At 44.5% G+C, this 18677-nt stretch overlaps 1 protein-coding gene across 3 annotated transcripts in view; it reads left to right on the top strand.

Moving 5' to 3' along the window:
* REEP1 (receptor accessory protein 1) overlaps window positions 1-18677 on the top strand; it is an 87413-nt gene that overhangs the window by 56489 nt on the left and 12247 nt on the right. For all 3 annotated transcript variants that reach the window (XM_064418997.1, XM_064418998.1, XM_064418996.1), the window contains 2 exons: window positions 546-659; window positions 13212-13380. In XM_064418997.1, coding sequence (XP_064275067.1) covers window positions 546-659; window positions 13212-13380 — 283 coding nt within the window. The remainder of the gene's footprint in view (window positions 1-545; window positions 660-13211; window positions 13381-18677) is intronic.

Genomic DNA, 18677 nt, shown 5'->3' with positions numbered 1-18677 from the left:
GAGGGAGACAATAAGGGCAGGAACCTCCCTAACTCTTTCACTGTATATTGAGCAGCAACAAAGTCCAGAAGCTCTGGGCCTACCAATTCCATGGGCATCTGAAGCTGTGATGGCAGAGATATCCCACATATTTCTGAGGCCACCTGTCCTGGACACAGGGCAGTGCAGCTTCAGCTGCCCAGTGTCATCATATGAATATTTTTAACTGTGAGGCAATCCCATTTGTCTTTGGAGTGCATGGTTTGCAAATGGCTATCAGTCCGTGTTGCTCAGGCAGATTTCTCTTGTTTCCAGACCCCAGCTTTGGGTCCCAATCATCCATTTGTAGAATAAAGTGTTCCCCAATCCTGCAATGGGAGTTACTACCCCCCAGCAAACTTTTCCTCTTTGCAAGTGTTGGCTGTGAACTTTCCAGCCACAATGGAGCACATCTACCTCCATAAAGTATGACCTGACTCTGCCAAGAGTTCGAGGCTTGGAGCATAAGCCTGAACTTGTCCTTCTTGTGCTTTTTTAATTGTTTGTTTTGTGTTCTGCTCTGACAGGAGATCGATGACTGCCTCATCCAGGCGAAGGACCGGAGCTACGATGCCCTTGTGCACTTTGGGAAGCGGGGGCTGAACGTTGCAGCCACAGCAGCTGTCATGGCAGCTTCAAAGGTAAGGGACACTCATTAACATCTTCTCTGCATCCTCTGCCAGCAGCAGCCACAATGTGGAGGGGGAGAGATGGTGGGGATAAGGGTTCTCTCATTATTTTGTATAGTGACCTATAATTTTGTGTAGTGACAGGAAAGAAGATGAAGTTCATGAAGGCTAAAAGTTCTTCTGTAAGGCATACACGTACCAAGATAACATAACTGTTGTATAATTCTCTGCTGGGATGTTACGTCAGAGTGAATGGGAAGTGCCACTATTTGCTTTTGCAGGATGAGTAGATATTGGATGAGGGGTCTCCTCTGAAGGGGTGTATCCTATAGTCTCTTCCTGGCTTAGAGCCAAACCCAGAAAATAGCTGTTATCTGTTGTTCCTTTTCTTGCATAAAAGCTGCAAGGACTTGATAACTGCATTTTGGTGTCCTGCCCTCTGGCCACGGGCTTAGAGTTGATGTGCACAGTGTGTTTTGGGAGTGAGACTTGGCTACCACGCCTGTTGCAAAAGGATAGAAACATATGGACAAGGAGGGTACTGGTAGTAGGAACAACATGAGAATGGGAGTTGAAGGAAGCTATTTTCATCTGCCAAATGCTTTTCCTATTACTTAAGGCACATCACTTTAGTATGTCTTGGCCTTACTTCCTGCAGAAATGCATAATGTATCCTTGGGAGACCAAATACCATAAAGCTTATAAAGCCTGTTGAAAGCAAGGTATTACAGAAGGGGGGAGCCCAAAGGGTGTGCCATGCTCATGGGATCACAAGGATATGCTAAACCCAAAAACTGTCTCCTTTTTCCCTGCCTAGCATTGTGCAGACTATATTGTCCAGCCTGTCTTCTCCTGAGCTGTTGTTCTTCAGTAGGGAAACTCTTCTAACCCAGGGACTGGGAGATAAACCAAATTTGGACTGAAACCTGGGATAAATGTGGAGCTAGGCCAGTGCTGTATATCGTATTCCCAATGAAATAACATTTTTGTGATGCCTCCAGGACACTTAACACTTTTGCTGCTTCCATGTAAGCCCGAAGAAGTCACACTGGGGACATAAATAGGCTCTAGGAGTGCCAATTTTACAGCACTGCCTTTGCTCTGAGCCCCTTCCTACAAGGTGCTGCAGACTGTCTGTGCTAGAGCTGTTTTTAGGACACAGTGAGAAACTGTGTGTGAATCCCAAAGGAATTCTGGCTCCTGTCTAGGTAGCTCCTGAATATGAGAAGCTCAACAGTAACCCAAACCCACAGTGCCAACCTGTTCCTCCGTCAGGACTGCAACAGTGTCTGCATCAGCTGTTCAACTGGAATGAACAGCCAGCACCACAGTTTTCATTCCCACTGTTCCACTTTTCTGCTGTTTTTCTTAAGACTCTCTCTGCCTTAAAATGTGGCTCCAATGGCAATGGGGAAGAGAGGGAAGAGTCTCCATGGTACAAGGAAGCTGTTGTTTTTCATAGTTGATGAAACTCCCCATTCAGTGGTGGAAGAAAACAACTCTGTGACTCATGTGGTATTATTATATTGCACATCTGCCAACACAACTTGAGAGAAAACTCTTAAGAGTTTGCAACCTGTAAATGGGCCAGAAGAGTCTTTCTTGCACACTACTTTGGGGAGGGGAAAAGGATTTGTTAATAAGATTGAGAGGTTATTGAATAGATTGATTTTTGCAACAAAGCAAGGAATGTTCAAATATTTCCTTCAGCCTTGGGATTTAAATTACTCTGAATGTATGAGGAAAAAATAGGACCCCTGGCTTCCTTCACTACTTTGGCTTGTGGCCTTCAGCAAGTTGCTTGTTTCTGTGTGCCTAAGGGTGCAGATCCAACAGAGAGTGTGAGCCAATCTGACAGCTCTCCTCCTCCAAAACGAGGTAGTGCTCCAGCTCCCAGGGTGCACCAGCATTTTAGACCTCATCAGGTTATCTCTAATCTATCAGAAAGTTAATCCTGAAAGAAAAATAAAGGGGTATGTTCTTTAGAGCCCACAAACTTATCTCATGTGGTTGAGCCAGCAGAAGGAAAGGGATTGAACTGCATTGTGAGGAGCATGGCCAGAGGAAAGAAAAGCAAGATCACCCCTTCCTGGTCTTGGGAAGCAGACAGATCAGCTGTGCTGTCCATGGAAGTACACCCCAATCTGTTCCCAGTGTAATATCCAGGGATGGTTAAAGCAGATTCTGTCCCTTGCCCTCCTGAGATGGAATGTGCTGCTGTTCTGGCAGGGAGAGCAGCCTGGTGTGAACTGCAGCCTGGTGAGCTGCAGGCAGGAGTGCTGAGCTGGGGCTCCTCAGGTACCCAGGATGTGGTTGGGTGGGTGTGGATGTGTCTCCACGTAGCTGTCCCTGCTGCTGAGGATGGAGCTGTTTCCCAGAGAGGAGTGGTACAACAGGCAGGGTGGGAGTTGTTTCTGGTGTTCAGCTGCTGTCAACTGCACGTCAACGCCCTTCCTTGCTCACTTGAGCAGGTATAACTGAGCTAGATTATCCTGTGTGAGAGAAGTTTAAATGGCTAATTATCTGGAAAACCCTTTGAGCAGACAGGTGCCAGACCAGACTGCAGTGCTCTCCTTAGGGGGAAGTTTCCAGGGAAGGAGGAAGGAGAATACTATTTCTAAGGCTTCTCATGGCTTTTCCAATGCCAAGATTTAAGGGTATCCAGCTAGTCTGTGATAAGTGTTGAGTGTAGTAGGAAAGTGAGTTCATTTGGTTTCAGCCTTTAAAGAATTGTGTTACAATTGGAACCTATAGAGATGATGATTTATTCAGTAGCACTGAGCTCCTGCAGCTTCCATGGAAAACATGGCTTTTACCAGCAAGTGAGTGTGAGGATTATTTACTGCTTCACTTGGATTACTGGGTGAGGAAAAGATGCTTTTGTATGCAGAAATGGACCTCTAGACTTTGCAAATCATCTTCATGTAGTGGCAATACACAGTGAGCTGCTGGGCTGGAAAGGGACTCTGTGCAGATCTGTTTTCAGTAAATTAGCTGAAATCTAAAGGCTCCTATACCTGGAGAACCTGTCTCATGCTGTGCCTAGCCCTGTCCTCTCCTTTCTGTCTGAGCTGTGATCCATCATGGTCTTTTGTCTTTCATGATAAGATCTTTGGGTGAGGTTCATATTTTAATTCTTTTCATCCATCATTTTTTTATCCATTATTTTTGTCCATTGTACTTTTTAATCCATCCTGTTTACCCATCATCTTTTTGTTTGTCCAACACAATGCATCTGTCTCTCTGATTACCACTGGTGTGTGACAGGCTGCTGTTTACATATTTACTGCAGGCTAAGATGCTGCAAGCTGTGCACAGCCACACCTTCCTTACCTCTGATCCCCTGTCCCTTTCCCTTTCTTATCTTAAATACCCTGTGGTTTCAGTTAGCCAACTGCAGGCTTGTCCTTCCCCCTCCTCCTGCTCCCTGCCCCTCTTCTGTTTTGTTTTGAAGCCACAGTTGTGCTAATGCTGGCACAAACCTGTGCCAGTTCATTTTACAGGCTGAGGAGCTGTCAGTGTCCCAAGCACCCTGGGTCTGCCCAGCTGGCTCACTTGGGTGTTTTCTCTCTCTCTGGAGAGTCTATTTTTGATGCTCACTAGGCAAACAGAATGTTGGATATTTGGTTTATTATCCCTGCTAGGTGCTCAACACAGATATTTTCCCTGCTCCTAGCAGCTCACATCCCCCACCAAGGAGCACAATCTCATTTAGGGCTCTAATCCTGTCCTCACCACTTGGTGATTCTGTCATATGTGGTGACTTCAAGTGGGTCAGTCCTAAGTGGCAGGATTAAATGACCAGGCAGTAAATCCTGCTGCTTTTTCTGTGTTTTCAATTAGTTCCAGCTAATTCAGCCATTTCCATTCCTGAAGAGCCCTGACCACCACCATCTTTCCAGCTCACCTTGGTGGAGGGAAAACAAACTTGCATTTGGGTCACAGCAGAAGGGAGCAGCAGCAGCAGGGCTGTTACTACCCCTGCCAAGGGCTGCTGCAAGGCCTTGGCCAGGCAGTGCAACCATCAGATGGATCCTGGGCATAAGTGGGCTTTGCACTGCCACCAGTCAGGTTTCAGTGTAAGCAGCTGGGACACAAATGGCTGCAGCAAGGAGAAGCTCCAGTGGCTTGGAAGCAGCACCAGCCTTCTCCAGCACACTTGTTTGTACTCCCTTGCTGTCACTACACTTATCCTCCACCTGTCACCCTGAGCCTGCTACCACCTGCTGCTTTACCATGTCCCCAGATCCTCTATCCCTGCTTGCTTTCCCAGAAGCCTGCCCAGCCCTAGCATTGCCTCCTGTCTTTCTACAACCCACACATCACCAGTTTTACACTCTCCCCCAGCTCTCTCACTCTCTCTTTCAAGCTCCTGAGTCTCCCAGGTCCTGTTTGGATGTATCCTTATTCCCCACCCTGAACAAACCAATTCTGCCAAATTGCCACAGACCCGCATCTTCCCCCACCTGAAGACAAATCCTGCTCCCAACCACTTAACCATCCCCAAGTTGCAGCCTCAACACTGCTTTTCAAAGGCGATTTGGAGAAAACATCCCATGCCAACAGATCAGTGTACTCCAGAGGTTTCTGACAATGCACCTGCCTTCCTCCTGCCCTTCTGGAGGTGAGGTGGCAGAGCAGCTGGCGCCGTGCCCCGTTGCGTGCCCGCTTTTACACAGGGCACTGGGGCACAACGTGGTGCTGGCAGTGGGTGCAGAGCCTTGGCAGGAGGAGATAAAAGAGGTGGAGGGAGCAGGCACACATGACTGGTGCCAGTGAAAAGCCCATTTGTGCCTAATGAGTCTGAGCAGCAGTGCGGGAGCCTGTCATGCGTGGGGAATGCGGTATCGCTCAGGGGAGCAAGCAGGCAGGAGGGGTCAGGGTGTGCACCCCCCTGCTCAGCTAATGCCCAGCAGTGCACCCTCAGCAGTTCCCAAACCACCTGTCTGGGCTGGCATTTCCATTCTATTCATTTCTATTTCCACCCCTGGGCTCACCTTCCCCTGGAGGGTTATAGCTTCGTTACCTCAAGGACCTTTAGCCTAAGAAATTTATCAGGAAGTTTTTCAGTGCCTTTGCTGGTTTTTAAACCAGGACACTTGGAGGGGAATGCTGGTGATGATTTAGGCTTTATTCTCTTTAGACAAACAGCATCTTTTAAGTGATTTCTAGTATCCAGCTGGTGTAGCCAGTGCAATTGCCTGAAAATCAATATTTAGATCCCTAATTTACTGTGCAATTTTAGACCTATTTACTGTGGAAACTGGGAAAAAAAATGTGTGAGAGAGACATGCTGCCTTTTGGGACATAACAGTGGAGAACTGCACTTCTACTTGAACTGGGAGAGGGAGGCAGGGGTGGGGAGCATCCTTTCCCTTAAGATGCTTGATAAAGCCTCTTTGTAATGATTAGATCCCAATGCTCAGGGGGAGAGTGCTCCTTTGCTGAGCACACATATGGGAGCACAGTTCTGAGCAATCTGCTTAGCACCACATCTGTGATGGCCACATCATGTGCCCTCATCAGTAACATGGCCTAGAGCTGCAGAGGTCAGGAGTGATTTAGAGTTCACAGTTTGAGAAGCCTTTGGGGACACTTTGCCTTTATCTCAGAGGGGCTGAGCTTGTTGCTTTTGAAAGCAGCTTCTTTTAAAGGATCTGCATTTGGGATCCAAAATCAAAGATCTTGGAGCTATTTTACACCAATAAAGAGGAATAACAAATGAATTTCTTAAAATATATGGTAGCATGCCACTGATTACAGTGCTTTGTGAAGTATTCTTGTCATGTGTGATGCATCTTTTATTCAGAAGTCTTTAAGAATCTGTTTTTCACAAATCTGTAGAATCCTAGTGCTGTTTGAGTTACAGTCCAGGTAACTCTTTCCAGTTCCTCGTTCATGGCTGTTTGGTTGGTGTCTCCAACAAGCAAACACTCACTGAAAGCACAGGACAGCAGAACCAAAAAAATAAACTTAGACAGAGAGACTAGTGTGGGAGAAACAATAACAAAGAGTTCCCTGGAGAGGAAATCAACTGCACAAACAAAAAGGGTGGATGAAATTACATTTCCACCATCAACATTAACGTCAGCTGGTTTCCCTTTGAGTCTTTATTGCTGTCTGACATTTCCAAACAGGTAGCTCTTCCAGACTAGGCATGGCACGCAGGCCCTGGCCATAAATAAGGATATTGCTTGTAGGATATTTGTGTTCATATGGTGGCAGAAACAATTTACTCCTTCACTCATTTCTGTGCTGAGACCATAAAGCTGATGGTTCTGCTCAGGACATGAGGAAGCTTCTGTGTGCAAACTCCTGCTCACTGCTGTGAGCAATTCCCCACTGTCACCCTACTGCTCAGGAGAACTGTCAGTCACCAGGACTAAAATGACTGCCACGTGTCCCTCACATAATCCTGTGCCTCAATTAGTCATTAGGCCTGGCACTGGGGATTTCTCCAGTGGGAAGCATCAGTCAAGTGCAAGGAGTGGAGTAGCAGCCCATTGTGTTTATAATTTGCTTTACTCTTTAAAAACACCTTGTCAGCTGGGGTTAAGGAGTGGTTTCACCATCTCTCTGGGGAAGGTGAGGAAGGGAGGACCTAGGTGTAGCCCACAGGTGGGTGTCCTGCTTTTTATGTGTGAGTCCCTGCACATGGTGCCCAGTGTCATGCTCATGTCTCACCTCGATTACTTATGCTTCAAATAGATCTTATTTCTCAAAGCTTTTATGTGTGTTGCCACAATGGCTCTCTTTTTTCCCTTTGCTAGGTCTCTCAGCTACTCCATTTACACTTGTATTGGGACCAGAAAAAAGGGCAGGTAATCTGCTGAGTGCTTTTACTAACCCCTAACTAATGTCTGCTCCCTGTTAGACTAGTTGTTAGACTAGTTTGGACTGTTTTCAGCTGAGACTGGTCTGAGGCCAAATGCTGTCTGCTCTGCTTCCAGTGGGTAGATCCTGCGTGCTGAGCTTTAAAAGCCTGTCCTTGATCTCATCAGCAAATTGCCTTCCAAGTCCTCTTCTGGCAGTGGAAGGGATTCCAGCTCCAGGCAGGGAGCTTTTACATGGAACTCTCATTTAACTGGGCTGATTGCTGCTTCGTTGGCCAAGCTGCTGTGTGTGCTGTCGTGTTCTCACTAATGGATGAAGGGAGCCTCTCTCCCTGTGCTGTGACCCCTGTGGGGATGGCTGGGGTTGCAGTGGAGCTTTTGAAGGATCTCTGACAGGTGTGGTTGGGGCAGTCCTGCTGACACCACAGCCCCAGCTGGCATCCTGGGAATGTGCTCTGCACCTTGTAGGACGGAGGCTGACATGCATGCAGGCATCTGTGGGGGAGAACTGCTAACCACAGTCACAGCAAAAAGAGAGGAGACCATTAACAGATTGAGGATTGTGCTGGAAGTGTGCTGAGTGTGACTTGGTGTTCCCTTGCTTGTCCATTAACTGCTGATCCTAAGAGACAAAAGGCCAGGAGGTGCCATCCTGCATTAACACTGATTGTATTAAAAGCTTCTCTTTTGTGACTTGGCAGTTTTGGGTTCCTGATTTGTCATGCTGTGTCATAGTTTCCACAGCTGCAAAATGGAATTTGTAGGTATTAGAGGTGTTTTGAAGCCTAAATAATGTTTACAGAATTCTTTAATATTTTCAGACTGAAGGAATGATAAGGTCTAGACACTGTTATTTGTTTATATTTAGATCATATTCAATGGGACTGTTATATAAATTGCAGATTTTTAAAATATGTGTTTATTTTGATGTACTTTAGCTTTAGCTACCTACATACATTAGTGAAGTATTTATAGCTAATAACTCCATTGAATTTAAACCCAGATTTTCCCAGACTCCTAAATGCATTTTCCTCTAAAAAGTTTTAGTTCAAATGGGAATGCAGAGACTGATTATAAAGTGGTGAAAGAAATTAAAAGATGGAGAAAGAAATTTCTGATGTCTTTTACAGTGCTTGTCACAATGCAGATGTCAGTTTTTTGAAAGTATTTCTGATCCTTCCAGGCAAATACTGGTTGCATCAGTGTTTGTGCTCTGGACCCAGAGAGGTTGATGTTTGTTTTTGGAAATGATGATGGTGATGTTTGCAGCATGAAGAGGAGAAGAGGAAGGCAGCGTGCAGGTTGCTAGCTCTGGAAGCTCAGGGTTTTAATACTGTTTTGTCATAGTCTTTAAAGCAAAAAGGAGAGAGTGTGCTAGATGTGAGTGAGGAAGGAATTCTATACTACTGTCATTTTGACCAAATGAAGCAGATATACTTAAATTAGTTTGAGATTAATTACTATGCCATGTGAATAGGAGCTTTAATTTCACTTAGAATCACAAATGAGCTCCTGCAGCTTGTCTTGGTGGCCAATGCCCTCAAACTGTTGGTGCAGTCATGAATCTAAACAAGGTTGATACCAAGTGATAGCAGTGACTGGGCAGTGATACTACTGTGTCCTTTTTAGTGTTTTATCTTATTCAGTAGCACTGAGCCCTGGCTCTTCTCTGAAAAAAGAGAACTTGTGAGGTTGGTAGATCGTGGGGAAAGGAAGCCTGCAGAGCTCCACTTTCATTTGTGCTGTACCTTCACCTGTGGGCACAATCAGATGAATTTGGGGACAGATGCACGGCAGTGATCAGGGAACAGAGAGACACCTGTTCCCACCAGAACCTCACTGTCTCACCAACTCACTGTCTGTAAAATCAGAAGTGCCATGCCCACAGGGGTGGTCCATGTCTGAAGATAAGCTGGATGAGAAGTTGAGTCCAGGCAGGGAGTCTTGTGCCCAGGGAAGTTAAGGCTCAGTTTTCCAGCACCATTTCATGCTTGTGTCCTCTGAAGTCCTGAAAACACAGGTCCCACACTGCCAGCACAACCATCCTGGCAATTGTTGGTGTTCAGTGAGGAGGAGAGAGAGCTGGGGTCATCCTTAGTCCCACAGCCCTCCCAGTCACAGTTTTCAGGAGGCTTTGTGATAACATTGAGCAGTTTCTCTGCTGACACAGTGAAATGGTGTTACTGCAGCTGCTGCCATGGTGTTAGTGCTGTCACACTCTCTAGGATAAAACTAGCCCAGATCTGTGGGGATGTGCTGCAAACATCCCTCTGGCCTGCAGCACAGGCTTAGCTTCAGGAGCTGGATCCTCTCTCTGTGCTGAAATTCCTGGGATATCTCTCATGTCCATAGCAGTTGGAAGAGCATCTGCATGATCATGGCCACAACAGTAAACAAAAATTCCCCCAAACAGCTGCTCTTCATCTTCCACATGATTGTTTTAACAAAACACAGCCCAAAACACGTGCTGTGCTAAATTTATTCTGTTGAGAAATAAAGCTATTAACTTGTTATTTTCTTTTGCTAATAAAGTATAAGTCTTTTTGTGGAATAATAAACATTTCATCTGGATAAAGTCTTTATTTCTGAAACACAGCTCTGCAAACCCTCATCATGCTGGTTTTTCAAATATTTGTGATTTCCTATATACCAGCTGCTTATATAGCAGGGAAATAAAGGTTGGTAAACAATATTTTCCATTTTACTCTGAAATTATCTCCATTCTGTGGTAATTTCTGTCACATTTATATTTGGGGTCAAGTAAAAATATGGTAACTGGGCAAGAACTGTGAATATTACAATGTATTCTAGGAGCAAGTAAATGAAGTTTATCCCTACAAAGGCCAAAGAAAGGAAATGGAACTCTGCAGGTTTTCACAGGTGTTCAGTGCCTTCACTCAGCCCAGGCTTTTGCTGTTCTTGCCATTTCTGATATTTGGAAAAATTATTTCATAGAATGGTAGGAACAATAAAAAGTAATATTTTGCTACTACCTGTATTATAAACCATCTTTATTTTTGGTATTAGAAACTCAGGTTAAATTAAACCAAAAATTAAAAAAAGGCAATTTTAGCTCTTTTTTTCCTGGTGAAAGTCAAGGTTGTTTAGTTCAGCTGATTCAGTCTGTGCTCAAGCTCTGTATTACACGCTGATGTAACAGAGCCATAGATGACAAGCACATATCAGGTCCCTGGTTCAAAGCTCTCCTGGGGCCTTTGATCATTCTGTGCTGCTATATCACAAGGTACAGTGCAAGAATATTCACACATCTTCTCCATTTTCTGTGTGTTGGTGTCATCTTCCCTGCCAGGTTGGTCTGACACATGAATCTCCTCTCTAACCTGACTCATGTCCACACACAGAAATTGCTGGCTGGACTGAAATGGAATTTGGGTTAGCTGGCTGAGCAGAGCAGCTGGGGGGAGGTGAAAAGCCTGAGCCCTGCTGACACTTGAGCTGGGTGTGAGGGAGGAATACAGCACTCAAATTACAGTTCATCAGTTCTAACCCTCTGGCTCTGCTGGCCCGGTCATTCTGCAACAGCAAAATGTTATTTAATGGTCAGATTGCTCTCACTGGAGTTCTGCCTGTTGTAATCAGGCTGCAGGGCAGGATATCTTGTGTTGGCTTTGAACCAGCCACTGAGAACAGCGTGTCTGTGCAGGAATTCAGTGCAGGTTCCAAAACCCATCCAGAGCTGCACTGAGCTCTGGGCAGCTGAGATCTCACCCAGCTGACCAGCCATGCAAGGCAACTGCAGTTACCAGCCCAGGAACATTTGCAGAGTAAATGTAGCTTGCACTGGCCCAAGAGGATTAACTGGAGATGCCTCTTGGAGTGAGAACATACCTCAAGAGTGGCTCAGCCACTGGCAGGAGTAGCCAAAATTCAGGCATCAACATTGAGCCAGGCTGGAGAGTGCGAGGGCAGAGGTGAGAGTTTAGCAAAATATAAGTTCTAAGGATTCCACTTCCATGCATATAAAATCAGCAACATAATATGTCTTGGTATTTGAGCAAAGAAGCCCCATCAATTTGAAATGCTTTCAAAAGTAGAATAGTGGGAAAGAGCAAAGTAAGTCTGCTGCTTCTCTGTAACAGTCTGCAGGAAAACTAAATGTGGAGTTGAGAAGGAAGCTTGAACTAATTTTTCTTGTATAAAAACCTTCAGGCTGAAAAGTTGGAGATTACTGGTCTGTCACTTTTCTTGAATGTAAGAAGTGCAGACTGTCACAATGACTGTAGGTATCAGCACCTGATGCCCTCTCTACTTACACACCCTAAAAGTAAAGTGCTGAGGAATTTGTATGAGGTAGAGGCACTGATTTTCCTTTACTCTGCATGCAGAATTTCTGAAGTGGTGTTGACAAAACAGTAGGTAAATTACTGCTTTTCCTTCCCAATGGATCAATGCCAGTGCATAGGGGACAGGCAGTGTTCCCCAACAGCTTTAGCAAGGAATGTGTCCAGTCTTGCCTTTGATTGTAGATGTTCAGGATGAGTCCGTCCTCTCTGCCAGGCCAGCACCAGAGTGAGCTCTCCACTGGCCTTTTCCTGCACCCTGGGCCAGGATACTCAAAGCTGCAGCCCAGAAGGGAGCACTGATGTGTTCTGGTCCAGCCCAGCCCTGGTCCTGTGGCTGTGGTCAGGCTGTGCTGCTTGAACAAATACAAGTCCAGATGAAAGTGGTGGGTGAATTGCTACAGGTTCCCTTATCTTTTTGTTAAACAGGACAGTATTTACTGTTTGTTATTTGCCTTCTTTCTGATTTCATCTCAGTCAAATCATCCACTGATTTTTTTTCCTAAGTTGCATTTGCAGAAAGAATGTTAGAATCAGGCTCTATGTGTTTACTTCAGTATTTTTTTCAAGACTATGTGCTGTGAAGTCTCTTTCAGATCCTCCCCCCTCAATAAAAAGTTAGAACATAAATGCAATTTATGTAATCAGTTATGCAATTTATATTCTGAATGTCATTTAATGTAGCTCAAAAGCTCTATGATTCTGTATGTATTGATTTTTCTGGTGTTCCTACTTTATGGCTGTAGTGTAGTATGAGGGTTACAAAATACTTACAGTCAACCTTTTGATGGGGTGCAGTTTTAATAGAAAGTGTCACTTAACCAACCTATCCTTTACAGTTACATTCCTTTCACCGAGGAATATCTCTGTTGTCAGATTGAGAATTAGCATATAAAGAAAGAAAAATAATTAATTAGCTGATTTCTTCATTAAGCTGCATGAAAAAAAATTGTTATAGTTCTTGCAATTTAACAATATCTTTTTATTAGCTTAAAATTTCAGATTTTGTATGCTCTGGAAATGTTATGTATTGCTGAGAATGGCTGGGTGAATATCATCATAGATGGCTAACTTTAAACGGAAGTTATTTTGATACCGGCCATTTAATTGTGATTCTGAAGCCAAGCATCTGTTTGACTCGTTCCTAGTGAAGGAAAGTACCTACTAGAAAGAAAAAGGAACATCCTGCTCCTTTACACATGGCCAAGGCTGCTCTGTGCTCACAGAGATGTTTGCCATAGAACCACTCCAAAAGGAAGAGCCAAGAGAGGCAATGATGCTTTTATCAACACATTTTTCTCACCTCTAGGTCACTGGACCACACCATTTTTTCTCTTCCTATTGTCCTGATGGATTTCAATGAACAAGAGAGCAAAGAGTCTCAAAATGTTGGCTCTAACTTTGTGTTACTGACTTGCTTGTTCACCTAGGGACAGGGAGCCCTGTCTGAGAGACTACGGAGCTTCAGCATGCAGGACCTGTCGAGCATTCGCGGAGACAGCAGCAGCACCGTTCCTCCCTCGGTCACTGTACGAACAGGTAGCAAACAGAGCCACCCAAAACCATCCAGAAGTGCATCAGAAGGCACTGGCAGCTCAGGTAAGTGCCAGTGTTATTTTCAGTGTTGTGCTGTCTGGAATATGACACTGTTCAGTGAAGTCATGCCCTTGGCAGGAGCAGAGAGAAACGGACACTGCAGGCAGCACATACCAGAATTCCAGGACTCAGACATGCTGTTGAGTCTCTTGGCACTTAGGAGAAAAAAACAGTATCATCATTTGATGGTTACTATTCCTGGCTGGTACCAAGGATGAGACTTGAGTGTGCAGAGAAGCCAGACTCAGTCTTTGCAACCTGAGCTGGAAAGTTGGGCTGGGGGCGGCAAGCCATGCTGAAAAAAGGGTGTGTCCTAAGGACAATGGTTTGTTTTCTAATTGTGAAAGAACAAAGGGAAAAAATATCATGCTGTAAACAAGATCCATTCCTGAGGATTCAGTTAAAAATTTTATGTCAAGCTTGGTTAAAGAAACCTTTGTGAGTCCAAATCCAAAGCATTTAATTGGAGATAGCTTTGCAGATTAGATCTCAAAAGCTGAGACATGGAGGGTTATCCCAAGGAGGTGGCTCCAGATGGTTTCTGGGATTCCCACACACCACCAAAGATCACTCAACTCCAGTGCTGTGATGAGAAACCACGGAAGGTTGCAGGCGTGTTGCACTTGGTAGCTTGTGAAACATATGCTGGCAAGTCAGAAATTCAGCAGTTCCAGCTGGTGTGTGTTGAGGTCTGTGCAAACACTTGCACTGTTTCAAGCCTGGGTATTAGAAATGTCCTGTCTCATGCTTCCTAAAGAGTATCCTTCAAGCTTTTTACAAATTCTGTGAATCAGACTTCTCCTTGTTTTTTAAAATATTATCTGCTGAATACATTTTCTTTATGGGTAAACGGAAATGTTGGTGCACAGTGGTTTTATTCTCATCTTTGTATAAGGCCTTGTGTACACTTCTCTTGACCTAATCGGTCTGAAAATAAAGTGTTCACACACAGAATATAAAAGTCTTTAAAAAGTCACGTATTTAGACAAAAATAAATGATGACACAAGTAAACCATAATTTACTTATCTTAGTTCCACACTGAGTAGAGAAGCCTTTGTAGTTTTGCTCTTGAGACAGTGAAGTCAGCTCACCTGGCCACAAACCCCTGTCTCAAGACAAAAGAGTTTTTTTATTTTGGTCTGGTTTTCTGTCCATAGTGTACAAGGACCTCTCAGAATGAATCTCTGAAATTGTTCATAAATGCTTTGAACTCAGACTAAGTCTTTATCACAAATTTTGGATTCAAGTAATTTGAGATTTTGGGTTTAATTTTTTTAAAATGGAAACTTCACAAATTTGCAAAATCTTCCAGGACCTCTGTCTGTCTCATCTCACTTGGTAATTTCATTGAGGTGCTTTAAAAAAAAATTCTCCACCTGCAAAGAATACAAACAGACTCCTCTTGCAGGTGGTGGGAGACTCCAGCCACGAGTTTTGCTCTCACTTTTGATCACAGGAAGTGAAAAATACAGTTCTGTTCTCTCCAGTCTTTGTGCTGTTTCATGTGGGCACCATTTTGTGTGTACTCAGAATGTCAGGAGGGGAGAACTGATCAGAGTCAGCTGTCCTGTGTCTGTGTAAGACTGTGATGTGCCATCCAAACTGTGCCACATCCTGAGGGCCATGTTCTGGTGATGTGACACTGCTCTGGGCACACTAAGCCCAGACAGTTCCATCACCCCACCTTTCATATTTGTTTAGTTGGAGAGCTGGACATAATTAAGGGATAGATAGAATTTTCCTCTGCCCATCAGTGTGTTATGTATGCACATGTGAGAGTGTGCATGAGCAGTCACTACAGAAGGGCAGACACACAGCCCTTCCTCCTGTCTCAAAGCCCTCAGATGGCATAAATGTCCCTGTCAGATGTCCCACTGCCTCACAGAAACATTGAATTCCTCTGGTTTTTTACCTGCTTTAGAAATACTGGGACATAGTCAATGTGACATCAGATGGAGTCATCAAAAATGACCTAGACTGTGTGTTTGGCATGAGGGAACTCACATTTTAAATAGAGAATTTTTCTTGTGAATTACAGAACCTGCATTGTACTTCTATTTTCCTGATGCTCTGTCACCTCTTATAGCAGCAGCTTGTCCCTCAAAGAACACTTAAAGCAGATTTTTTTTGCCTTTTTTTTTTTTTTTTGCTTTTTAGAGGTATTTCCCTCTCTTTTTTTCCTTCCATCCTAGTCCCATTGCAAATCCACAAATTATATTAGCAACATTAAGAAAAGAGCCAACAAAAAAGGAAACATCTTACCTTTTCCTTCTGTAAATGCTCCATTCCTGTTCTAAGAGAAACCTTAAAACAGGAGGATAATGATTCCCAAAACAAACCCCAAAGTTTTATATAATTCAAAGGAGGCTTATGTTGATTGTCCTTGACTGCTGCCAGCTAGAATTGTGCCTGCTCCTTGATCTCTTTGTGACCACACTAATTAAGGGGATTAGCTGAGGGCAGGAGTTAAAGGTTATGCTCACAGTGAAAAACACAGAGCTATGTTCTCACCTGTGTGCTTTCTTTGACTGACAACACAGCAGAGCTCAGTTTCTGAGGGCTAATAGCCTTGCTATTATAGAAATTTAGATTAAGCACTCAGGAAAGAAACACACACCAAAACCACCATCCCCTTTCGATGAGAGCTCTGAAGCTCATATGGTTAGAATTAAGGTATAGCTGGAGCAATGATGTCTGAGCATAAAAATGCATGTTAACTAAATTAGCCAATGAAAGCTAAACCCTGTCATCACACAGGACCTGGCATGGAGGATGCTGAGAGCTGACCCCACCTGGGAGAAGAGAGGCTCTTTAGGTTGAGCTCAGAGTTGTTTATCTGGGTCCCATCCTGGTGTTGCTGGTTCCAGTCCTGTTGTGTGACTGTTGTGTTTAAGAGCAGATGTGATATCTGAAATAAAGTGTTTTGGAAAGACAGGGGGATAGGGAGAGGTCTGTTGTCTTTTCTGCACAGAAGGGAATGCTAAAATTCTTTTTTTTTTTTTTGGTGTTAAACTCCCCAGCCCCCTGTGAGCACCAGCAAGTGGTTCAGGTTCTGGTTTCACAACTCTTGGGCACGTTTCCGAGCCCACTGAAGCATGAGAAAAGGCTCTCCTGACACCAGTGGGCTGTGGCTGAGGATAAAAGCTGGCTGTAGGACCAGGCTGCACAAACACTCAGCCTGTTTTGTTTGCACTGCTGTTATTTTTGTAACGTGAATGGTGCTGCTTAGATGGGTTTGTGATTCTTTGAATCCCCTCTTGACACAAAGTACTGTGTGAAGAGTTTGCCATTTTGTAACAGCTTCAAGCAGATACAGCAAAAGGGTTTGTTTTGTTTTTTTTTTAGCTTGCTGAAGAGTGTCTTATGAGGCCAAGAAATACAATAAGCAAGAGCTGCCTTTGAGACAGCTTTACCTTTTGCTGTCTGTGCTGCCTTTCAGTGGTGCCTGTGCATTGTGCAGTTGTGCTGTGAGGATGCTCCTTCTGCAGGAGTGGGACACTCAGCACACAGTGGGCTCCAGGTGTGTTCCCACACAGAAAGAGCCTTCTCCTCCTCCTCACACCCAGTCCAAAGCCACAGCCAGATGACATAAAGAGGCAGAAGCTGCTTTGGCCATGATTTGTGGGTGGCTGCTGACCCCACAAACAGCACACCCCACGAGGCACCAGCTCCAGGGAGACAGGCACACCTTCCTTTGATGTGCACCAAGGACACACAGTGAGCCCCTTCTTCCATGTAGCAGGCCACCACCTCTTCATCTGATTGTTCACTTCACTCTTGGTTCAGCATTTCTCAGTTTATTGTCCTGGCACCCAGATGATGGACTGTGACATTTTACTTCGATGCCTGCTCCAACCTGTGCCCTTTCCACAGGCAGAACTGCCTTTCCTTTGGGAACTGTAAATGTCATGTGGCTGTGCATTGTTATGGGAAAGGGTAAATTCCAGAACAATATTTCCAAATATTTTTCAAGGGAATCTTGTTGTTCTGGCAAATGTCCAGTAACAATCCACATATAAACTTGTCTTTATTAACAGGAGCTTTTGCACTTCTTAACCTTACAGCATTACCTTAATTTGTGTTGCATCACAGGACAGTCAGTGTCCAGAGCTGATGCTGCCTGGGGCAGAGGATCACAAACAATGCAGCCACCCTCTGTATTGCCCAAACCCAGTGTCCCAGGCTAAGATCATTCTTATCTGGAATGATTTCGAAGCAGAAATGGACAGTGTGCTTTCTGATACTCTCCATTCCTCTGAGCAGGACAGAATCAAAGCTGGTTTTTTGGTCTTGTGCTGAAGGACCAAAGGCTTTGCAGTACAGAACAAAGGTGGGGGAACATCAGCAGTCAGGATGTGTTTGGGTATTCATTCCCAATCCACCAGAAAGATGTGTGAGAACAACCCAGATATATGTTGCATGAACTCCCAGAGAACAAAGTCTCATAAAACTGTGATCAACTTCCTTCTGTGTAAGATCAGAGGCTGAACCCACAGCAGATCTCTTGAGGAAGCCCATAGTTTCACAGCAGCATCCAGCCAATGTGAGACAGCACTCCCACTCAGTCAACCCAGCTGCTTGACTCTGGCCCATCTCTTTTCCTTTGGATACATTTAAATATTATTTTTACGTGCTGGCCTCTGTCACGGAATTGTTCAAGTTAAATGCTCTCTCTTGCTTCCAAGTTGCTCTTGACCTGGGTCAGATCCTCAAGCCAGTGGAGAGCAGCAGCACAGACATCAGCAAGGGACAAGGAGAAGGAGGCCAGAGTGCAAGGGACAGTGAGACATCTGCTTTCAATAGTGCTGCTTTAAAATGACTGTGAAACTATAGAAGAACTTCCAGTGTCCCCAGTGCAGGATAATCATAACTAAAAAAAAAAAAATCACACAGAGCTCAAACCTTTTCTTCTTCAAAAACTTTCTTTAATGTGGAATCAGTGATGCCACTGTGAGCATTAAATTGAAAGGCTCAAACTGGAAATTTAGGCCGTTTCCTGGAACACAAACTGTGCTCAAGATGAAGCTGTAAACTTCACACATGTTCATGAACAGATATGAATCACCTGCTTTCACCGAAGGGTGCAATGCCATCCCCCTGGCAATTCCATCAGGATATTAATTCCTGTAGGACCCTCCTGGTTTAGGAAGATCAGGGGTGTGTGGATAGATTTCTTTAGAAGCTGTGTGAGTGCTTGCAGCAGCCAGACTTCTACCAGAATTCTAAATCTACTGAAATAATCCAGGCACACAGCCTTACAAATCCCAGTATTGCCTGCTGTGTTTGTTATCACACAGCC

The sequence above is a fragment of the Passer domesticus genome, chromosome 4 (assembly GCF_036417665.1).
Source record: "Passer domesticus isolate bPasDom1 chromosome 4, bPasDom1.hap1, whole genome shotgun sequence".
In the NCBI taxonomy this organism is placed as follows: domain Eukaryota; kingdom Metazoa; phylum Chordata; class Aves; order Passeriformes; family Passeridae; genus Passer; species Passer domesticus.
This window is presented reverse-complemented; position numbering and strand designations above follow the sequence as displayed.